This window comes from Saccopteryx leptura, chromosome 1 (genome assembly GCF_036850995.1).
Source record: "Saccopteryx leptura isolate mSacLep1 chromosome 1, mSacLep1_pri_phased_curated, whole genome shotgun sequence".
NCBI lineage: Eukaryota > Metazoa > Chordata > Mammalia > Chiroptera > Emballonuridae > Saccopteryx > Saccopteryx leptura.
Genome location: NC_089503.1, coordinates 174,757,516 through 174,767,296, shown reverse-complemented (window position 1 = coordinate 174,767,296; position 9,781 = coordinate 174,757,516). Strand labels below are relative to the sequence as shown.

General features: G+C 49.0%; 1 protein-coding gene across 1 annotated transcript in view; it reads left to right on the top strand.

Moving 5' to 3' along the window:
- The first annotated feature begins 1,574 nt into the window (after positions 1 to 1,574).
- Positions 1,575 to 9,781, top strand: part of SUSD4 (sushi domain containing 4) — a 111,665-nt gene continuing 103,458 nt past the window's right edge. The window contains exons 1-2 of the mRNA XM_066380577.1: positions 1,575 to 1,880; positions 2,486 to 2,674. Coding sequence (XP_066236674.1) covers positions 2,521 to 2,674 — 154 coding nt within the window. The 5' untranslated portion in view covers positions 1,575 to 1,880; positions 2,486 to 2,520. The remainder of the gene's footprint in view (positions 1,881 to 2,485; positions 2,675 to 9,781) is intronic.

Genomic DNA, 9,781 nt, shown 5'->3' with positions numbered 1-9,781 from the left:
GGTGGGAGAGAGTGACCTATTGGGAGGAGGAAGCTGGAGAGGCAGGAGAACCTGCAGAAGGTACTGGAGATACTGGGTCAGGTGAATCAGGATTGCCTAAGGAACATGCAGGAGATACTGGAGATGATTCTACCTGCACTACAGGTGTTTCATCTCGAGAAGCAGCTGATGTAGAGGGTGCAGGATCTGTTGCAAGCCTCTCTACCTTCTTAAAGAATTGTTCCAGGTTAAACTGGAAAGTTGATGACGTTTTCTCTTCCAAAATCTGCCTTAACATTCATGTCTCAATTTTTAAAAGTTTTTATGGGAGTGAGTATCATAAATTTGAAACATCAAGATTGCCATAATCAGAGGATCCCCCCCCCCATATAAATAAAAATGCTGAGTTTGATACTAAAACTTAATCTATCCTGAAAGAATCTTGTTAAAATTCTTTCCAGTAAGCATTGACCCAATAGAAGTTGTAATTTCCCAACTCCCACCAGTACATGAGATTTGAGGAAAGCCAGTAGAGGTAAGGGGTGATTTGATGGCAGTATCAGAAACACAATATTCATAGCCACAAATTGCTACAGAATAATGAGGTGCCACTGGTTCTGATGTGCTCCCTGCTAGTATCACTTCATTAGCACACACCTCTTAACTACTGTGGCTGGAACTTTGCCCGGGCCAGGCAGGCCTGCTGAGAAACGCCAATCTTGGGAGGGACAGCTGGTAGCCAGAACCTGTGGGGACTAAGTCACACCCGCTGCCAGGCCAGCGCGGGCACCAGAAAGGGTATAGAGACAGCACTGACGGGGTGAACTTGCTCCACAGAGTGTTAGGAGAGCAAGCACCCTAGATCCCCTGTGGGTTCTGATCCACCGCCCCAGGGAGACCCGGTCCTCGGCACCGGACTTTCTGCAGCCCAGATCACCCTACCCCTGACCACGGGAGAGCGCCACCGGGCGGAGGTTCTGAGGGGCCAGTGCATCCCAAAGACAGGCTTCAAGAGTCCTGGCACAGGACACCCGCAGTTCGCTGGTCAAAGAGCTAAGGACCTGGGGAGGGGGCGAGTTACCTTCGGAATCCAAGGGGACACGCAAAAACTTTGACCCTGGGGAGGGGAGAGGGTTACGGACAACTTTGGAAAATAAGAGGCTGTAGCAATGGGCGGCACCCCGCCCCTCCAACCTAACCCTGTTGGCGGTGAGGGTCAGGACCTGGTGACCCGCCCGGCAGCTCACTCCTGTCCTACGGTTTGGCGCTACCACAATGGTAGCGGCTTAAAGTGGAGCACACTCCTGCGCTGCGCGGGCGCTGGGGGCACTAGACGCCGCGTGGAGGCCGCAGCGGGCACTGGGCTCTCGCTCAACCCAGGAGGGGACCGCGGTCCAGCGCCAGGGAGGGGACGACCGGGACCCGCGCGCGTGTGCTAGAGCGGTGGCCTGCACTTCGCGCCCCGACAGGTGCAGGCGCGCCGGCTTCCCATTGGTCGCAGAGGCGGCGGCGGGCCCCCTTCCCATTCCCCGCCTGCGCGGGTCCCCTTCCCTCGCGGCCAAAGCGCGCTTCCGCTCCGCCCCTGTCACCTCCCTCTTTCCGCGCCGCGGCCGCGGCCGCCGCCGCGCGCTCGCGAGCTCAGGTAGCGGACGCGCGGGCGCCTTCTCGGGGGCGCGCGGCCGGGCTGCTGTCCTCCCCCACCACCCCGCACCCAGCGGCTCCAGGAGCTTAGGGAGGGAGAGCGCGGGCGGAGGGAGCCGGAGCCCGGCGCCGCCGCCGCCAAGGCTTCTGTCTCTCTGGCTCGCGCAGCGGCGGCGGCAGAGGTCGCGCACAGATGCGGGTGAGACAGGCGGGGGGAGGCGGCGGAGGAGGGAAGGAAGCTGCATGCATGAGACCCACAGGTAAGAACTAGAGCCCCGGAAAGGGCTTTGCATCCCGGGGAGGCGCGCGCAGGCCCAGGACGGGGAGTTGGTGCTTGGTAGTGCCTCCCAGGGAAGGAATTTTTTGACAGCGCAGAGCAATCTCTTTGGGGACCGGGCAATAGGACCCATCTCCATCCTGGGGAAAAACCAGAGAAGTATCCTGGGGAATCTGGTGCCACACCGTGAGATTCCTTAGTGATGGGTCTAGGCCCAGGGAAAAGTGTTTTTTTTTTTCAGCCCCAAGACGCTGGAAGGCTTTAGACTTTCCTGTCATGGTCACAACCGCTGGATCCCGGGGACCCGCGCAGAGCCAATGTGCGCTACCCGCTGCCCTCCCTCCCCTCCTCCATCCTTCCAGCACGCGCAGCATCCCGCCGCGGCTGTTACTCAGTGGACCTGCGCTGGGGGGAAGCGGGGGTGGGGGATCGTGGGATCGTGCCGTGGGAAAGGGGGCAGGGGAGGACCAGGGATAGAGCCGGGGAAGCCGAGCCTCCCCCTACCCCTGTCCCATGGTGGAGGAGCGGGAGCGTGGTTCCCAGAGCCCAGGCAGCCTGGGGTATTGTCGTGTTCATTCCTGGTTGCAGACTCTCGCAAGCCGGATGCCCTCTGTGGATGAAAGATGTATTATGGAATGAACCCGAGCCATGGAGATGGATTTCTAGAGCAGCAGCAGCAGCAGCAGCAGCAGCAGCCTCAGTCCCCCCAGAGATTCTTGGCCCTGATCCTGTGGTTTCAGCTGGCCCTGTGCTTTGGCCCTGCACAGCTCACGGGAGGTGAGTGACTCCGCTGTGACCAGGAGGACCCAGGGTGGCAGGGAAGGGGAGCCTGATGGGCAGGACAGCCCTGCCACTCCCTCGTACGCTCAGATTTCTGGGGTACCCGAGCAGCCCCTGTGTCCCATCCTAAGACCATCCTTTTTCAAAACCCCTGGAGTGTCCAAAAAATTCCTCTGGAACCCGGGCAGCTTCACACACCTATATTCTGTCTGGAGCTTCCCACCAGCTGCCCAGCCCCGCTTCTCTGAAGGAAAGACAGTAAGACTGGCCTATTATCCTCACTTTGGCAGCGAGGCAGAGTGAGAGAGAGGGAGAGATTTGTGGACAGTGTGTGCTGTGGACCTCTGACCCTTGTCGGTGCCCTCAGCAGACACAGGTCAGGTTTCCATTGCGAGAACCACTTTTGCGACTGTGAAGGGTCTGAGAACACGGCCAGACTGGCTGCAGGACAGTTACTTGAAAGTTAACTTTCTCTTTCCTTGGGAGGTGATGCGTTCAGGCATGTCTGTGCGGGTGGGGGGCAGGGAGGGGATGTGGAGGTTTTTTCTAGATGTGATTCAGGAGGGTTACGTGGCTTCTCCAGGCCTGATTTACAGAGGGAGTAAAGTCGAGCGCTTTTCTAAGAAGTGGAAGTTATCCAAAATAAAGGTGGTGGTGGCCTCAGACTCCATAGATGGCCAACTTATAACATACACGGTTCTGGGGGAGGGGCTGTCTTTGGATTGTGGGGGAGGGAGAGAGATGGAGGTCCTGTCTGAATTTTAGAGCCTAAGAATCTCTCTGCCTCCATGGCCACTGCTGTTCATCACTGCTCTCCCTCCCAGATTTTCTGTGAGAGCTTGCTGATATGCTCCTGTTAAAAGGACAGAATTGTGTTCCAGAGCTGAGACACTGCTAATATATAAATACATTATAATTGGTGGAAAGACAAGTATTGATAGGTATACATAAATCATTATAGTGCTTTAAAATATTGCTATTTTTGAGAATTCCAAGGTGAGGATGGAAAAAAAATGAGTAAAAATTAGCAAAAATGGGGGAGGGGAATAACAGTTGGATCTGAACACAGAGTCATCAAGTAACACAGGACCCCCACTTAGAGATCTGAAAGACGCCCAGATTATAAAGGAACTTTCCATCACGGGCTGGTCAAATTTAGTGAGAAAGCCCTTGCTTTGGATGGGGGCCCTATTTCAGTTTTTGGTTTCATTTTTTTAGCAAAAAGTCACTTTCTTGGTACTCTTATTTTTATAGAAATGTCTCTGAGGCACAGGCTTCCTCTTCATAGAGGGCAACATCAAGGTGGCCCCTGCTACCAGGGCTGTGGTCAGAGCCTCTGTGGGGCCCTGGATGTTAGCTGCTCTCACGGGTGAGTGGGAATAGGTGGGCAGGACGGCACTGAGTAGAGAGCACTCATTTCCTTCCCCCTTCTCTTCTCTTGCTTTCAGTTATTCCCTCAAACCAGGTCCAGTGATTCCCCTTCTGCTTGGTCCTTTTCTCCCACGTAGATGATGGGTTAATCAGGGCTCGTCTATGTATGTTTTGAGGGTTGTTCTTGGAGGTGTGAGGTCTGAGCACAGGTCAGACTTGAAGGCTGTGTGCTCAGTGCTGCCATTTGCTCTGGGATCTCAGAGCTCCGTGCTATGCACGGCCCGCTTGGCCTCCTATTAGTCACCCACCCAGCTCTATAGCATGCCGATCATGCCTCTCTTCCGGGGGGAGAAGATGTCAAGCACAGAGATCTAGAATCTTGCAGTAGGAAACTGGGAAGAAGGATTGCCTGTCACCTCTTGCCAGTTTCAAGATCCCTCTATTTAGGAGCTCATACTGCTTGATCTTGAACTTCTTCAGGCTCACACTGTGATTTCTGGAAGAACATTTATTATTCCAGAATTTCCCTATGAGTATACAGTTTGGGTGGAGAATGGTGGTGGGAATGTTCTATGCAGTTCACTATTCAGAGATGTCTTTCTTAGGAAAGAAACCTACATGGGTGGGAGTGGGGGGGGGCTCTAAAATGGTAATAAAAGGAAATTCACCTTAATTCTAGACCAATGCTTCTAAAATTTGAACATGCAAACGGATCAACCTGCAATGTTGCTAAAAGACAGATTCTGGTTCAGTTGGTATGGAGTGGGGCCTGAGAGTCTGCATTTTCAGTCAGCTCACAGGTGATGCCCTTGCTGCTAGTCCAAGGACCACACTTTGATGAGCGATGTTTTAGACTAAGGCATTCCTTAAAATAAGTCATCTGACTCTAGATTTTTGGCATCACCCTCAGTTACCCAAATGCAAATGGTCTGGGAGGAGGCAGGTCTCACTCAGCGTCTCATCTCCAGGTGATACACAGAGCTGAAAATCAGCCTTCAGAGAGTGCTTGCTTTTATTTTCCCCACAAAAAGGTCCATATTTAATAGACTGTTCTGAAATGTGAATTTTCATTTCTGATTGCTTTCAATGGAAACAGAACACCACAATAGCAAGATATAATAGTCTTATCCGGGAGAAAGAAAGATATGACAGGGAAAGCCTGAATGAGGAAGGGGGAAATTGAGAAAATGATCAGATGAAGAAAAGGCGGCGGGGGGAGAGGGGGGACTCTATCAAAAACAAAATACTTTGTCCCCGAATGCCAGCGATTTGATTCAATTCTTTGAGCCCTAGGGGAGCTTTCAGGAGCCTGAATTGGCTTCAGGTGACTTTTGGGTAGCTCTGTCCAGATTGTCTTTTGTAAATTAGGAAAAAGGACCCTCATTTGGGGCCGCTAAGACCAAATGCCCTGAGAGGGCTAACATCAGGTTGATATGGAGACACAGGTCCCCGCAATCTGCATGGAGCATGGCTTTAGCCCCTTTTCTCTTCCTTCATCCCAGTCCATGTTACCAGATGCGGTATTTGGGGGACGAGTTTGAGGGCTGCCCGGAGTGGTCCATGTAGGCAGAGAATAAATCAGTCCTTGAAGGCAGGCTCATTAGCACATCCCAATATTATCAGGGGCCCAGGCCAAGCTCTGCTACTTGATAGCTTTGGGGCCTTGAAAGGCTCAGTCTTTTCATCCATTAAATGAGGATGATGCCGTCTAACTTACGGGGTGGTTATGAGCAATGGAATCATGTAGATGCTCCATGAAGGTACGCAGTAGTAGTGGGGAGGGCTACGATCATGCTGTCACCACCTGGGCCTTTGCTTCAGTCATTGAATACATATAGCATACCACCCCCACCCTGTTCCAAGCATTATTGTATATTATTTGTTTTACCTATAAGAACCTTCCTTTTACTCTTTTTTTTTTTTGCCCAGTGAAAAGAATTCCCAGGGGTGGTGACAAGGTGCAGGAGTTTCATGGCAGCAGAGGCCACTTCCATTTGGAGGTGGCCTCGGAGGCTGGAGGAAATACCAGGATGGGCTCCAGAGAGGAGGTGGGCTCTGAGGGAGGGGATGGCTGGAGCACCTCAAAAAGATAAACTTAAAAAATGTTTTTTTATTTATTGTCCAATTACAGTTGACATATAATATTATATTAGTTTCAGGTCTACAACATAGTGGTTAGACATTTAAATACCTTACAAAGTGATTGCCCTGTTAAGCCCAAAACCCACTTGACTCCATGATTAGTTATGACAATATTATTGACTATATTCCCTATACTTTGCTTTATATCCCTATGACTGTTTTCATAACTGGCCAGTTGTACCTCTCTTTTTCATCCTGCTCCCCAACCCCACTCCTATCTGGTGACTGCCAATCTTTCCTCTCTATGAGTTTGTTTCTGTTTTGTTTATTTTGGTTTTGTTTTTTAGATTCCACAGATAAGTGAAATCATATGGTGTTTGTCTTTGTCTGGCTTCTTTCCCTCAGCATCACAGCCTCCAGGTCCATCAGAAAGGTTAACTTTGACGTAAGAACCAGAGAAGATGGTTTATGAAAGTTGCCTACTCTGCTGCCCAGGGTTAAAGGGGAAGAACCTATGATGCTAAGTTTTTGGGAGGAATTTGGCCCAATATTTTCTCTTCTTTAAGAAGAAAGAATCCCACGCTATTATGAGACAGAAGAAATTACCCGCTTAAGAAGAAAAAACAAATAGAAATAATTACATGAGTAGCTCACAAACTAGAATTAGAAGTGCATTTTAAAATAGCTTTTTAATTGAGAGGATTGGAATTGCTTTATTAATCTTAAACAAGGTAAACTAGGGACATCAGAGAAGTAAAACAAAATTATTCTTGATGTCATTTGGAATTGCCAGTGAAGTTGGGAGCGCTGTGGTGGATGAGCCTCTATTATCTTACACCAGAGCGAAGGCACACTCAGGCCCCGGTGGGTAGGGCTGTGGGCAGACACGAATGTGAACCTGCAGAACAAATGCCTAGTCTCCAGATTTTTATTCCTAAAAATGAGAGGAACTGCAGAGCTCAATAAACTTGATCAATGGTCATTTCATCATTATCCCATTAAATTGAGCTCTTCAAGAAAGGATGAGTCAGGCTTTTTTTTTTTGGAAACGAAGGTTTGACCTGGCTATCTCATGTTTCTGTTTGAAATTGGGGACTTTAATCTGCCGGAATTACCAGTGTGGGAGCAGAGCTGCACAGTGAGGGTCAGTCATTGTGCTGTATCCCCTTTTCTCAGCATAGCAAAATCCAGAGAGACCTTATTTCTTCGGTCCGATTGCATTTATCAAAGATACATATGATGGAATCTGGTGAACCAGTAAGAGGGAGGTTCTTTTTTTTTTTTTTCAGAGAGAAGGAGGGATAGACAGGGACAGACAGACAGGAATGGAGAGAGATGAGAAGCATCAATCATTAGTTTTTCATTGCGCGTTGCAACACCTGTTGTTCATTGATTGCCTTCTCACATGTGCCCTGATTGCGGGCCTTCAGCAGACCAAGTAACCCCTTGCTGGAGCCAGCAACCTTGGGTTCAAGCTGGTGGGCTTTTTTTTTGCTCAAACCAGATGAGCCCGCGCTCAATCTGGTGACCTCGGGGTCTTGAACCTGGGTCCTCTGCATCCCAGTCCAACGCTCTATCCACTGTGCCACCGCCTGGTCAGGCAAGAGGGAGGTTCTTTTAAGAAAGAAATTAAATCCATTTTTGCAGGGGGTTCTATATGATTTGTGGGTGTGCAACATTGTTACTGATCTAGCTGGTTTCCAAATTCAGATTCTCAGTGTGCAGAAGAATCCTCAGGACTTCCCTGACCACTTACCTTCAGAAGATTCTGAGCCTCACCCGGCAGGAAACAACAGGACCTACTTGTTTTGTGGAAAATTTGATAGGTTTTGAGGATTATTCCTGTGAGAGGCTCTATGAGACTCCTTCGGTTAATGAACGCTAAGTCTCAGGAATCTAATCCGAGGACGCATTTTAACAGTTCTTTTGTGGGAGGGCATCTGCAGATTTAAGCCTTAGTATGACAGTGTATTCTGAATGGCTGATTGGGGCCACCTCTGTGTTTAAGTCATACTTAAAAAAAAAGAATGGGGAAATTATCTTTTAGAAACTTGTCATTCCTCTGGTGTAGAGCACTCCACTTATGAATCACTATGTGGCCTTTAAAAGACTTACTTAAGTTTTTCCTGTTTTTTTTTTCTATTACCCTTCTGTTACCATCATTGTTTTGTAGATGGGAGGTGCTCACTGGCTTGTCACAATGACTTAGAGGAGGATATATTTTTAGTTTCTCCCGCCAAAGACCTGTCCAGTAAAAAGTACACATGGCCACTTGCTACTGTTGCCAACTGGCTAAGTGGTAGTAACCTAATTTCTGCCTCAGTTTTATTATCACTACCTGTGAAATGGGAATAATACTTGCAATACCTGCCTCCCATGGTGGTTGTGAGAATCAAATGCATTGATGGGGAAAATATCATTATTTGAGGTACCAATATCATCACCTGCAAACTGGTAATGCATGCTTGCTATTTGCACTGTGCTGAGTTACCACAAGCTTCCTTTACCTTGAAAAGATATAGCATGACAAATGCATGGTAATCTGCAATGGTGCAGGCCGAGATGGAAGTGTGGTATTGAGATTATTAGGTGGTCACTGATCCTTGGTCCCAGGAGTCCCACAGAGCTCTCTATCATGATATGGTGTCACAGGTCCCACAGCAGCCTAAAAGGATGACATTTGAGCTAAATCTTTTTATTTTTCCCATTTTAAAATTATTTTTATTTTTCAATTACAGTTGATATACATCATTATATTAGTTTCAGGTGTATACCCTGGTGACTAGACATTACATAACTTACTTAGTGATCATCCTGGTAAATCTCACACCCATCTGACCATACATAGTTATGAGAATATTACTGGCTATATTCCCTATTCTGTACTTTCCATCCCCGTGACTGTTGTGTAACAACCAATTTGTACTTCTTAATCCCTTCCCCTTTTCACTTATCTCCCCAACCCCCACCTCCCATAAATCTTAAGTAATAAAATCATTTTCCAGGCAGAGCAGGTGTTGAGAGGTGCTGTTTTTCAGGAGAGAGGATAGCATAAGCAGACGCCCGGAAGGAGAAGGCACATGTATGGGCAACAAGGACCAGCTTGGAGCAGCCCTTGTGAAGGACAAAGAGTTTGAGAAGAGGCTAGACAGGCAGGTGGAACCCACACGGCAGCTAGGCATTATGTGTCGGCAGCCGGGAGCCTACAAATTAATCCCCAGGAGCATAGCATGATGGGATTTTTGTGTCAGAAAAGATGGAGGAGAGACAGAGGGGCCCTTACTCATTAACTGTTTATTGTACACCTGCCAGTGACTAGATGGAGGGTACAGCGAGGACAAAACAAAGCCCTGCGCTTGGGGAACTTGTATTCTAGTGAGGGTCAGTTAGGACCCTCTTGCACTGGCCCAGGAGGGACATGATAAGGGCTTTAACTGGAGAGGAATATAAATGCATGTGAAAGAGAAGCCGGGTGGATGTGGGGATGAAGGGAGAGCAGTTCCCAGAGCCCTGGCAGTGGTCAGTGACAGAGAGGCTAATGAGTTCATTTTGGATGAGGACACTTGTGTTGCCTGCGGGACATCTATTTGGGCACCATCTGTCCATCAGGCGATTGAAAACCCGCTTTGGTGCTCAGGAGAGCGATGAGAT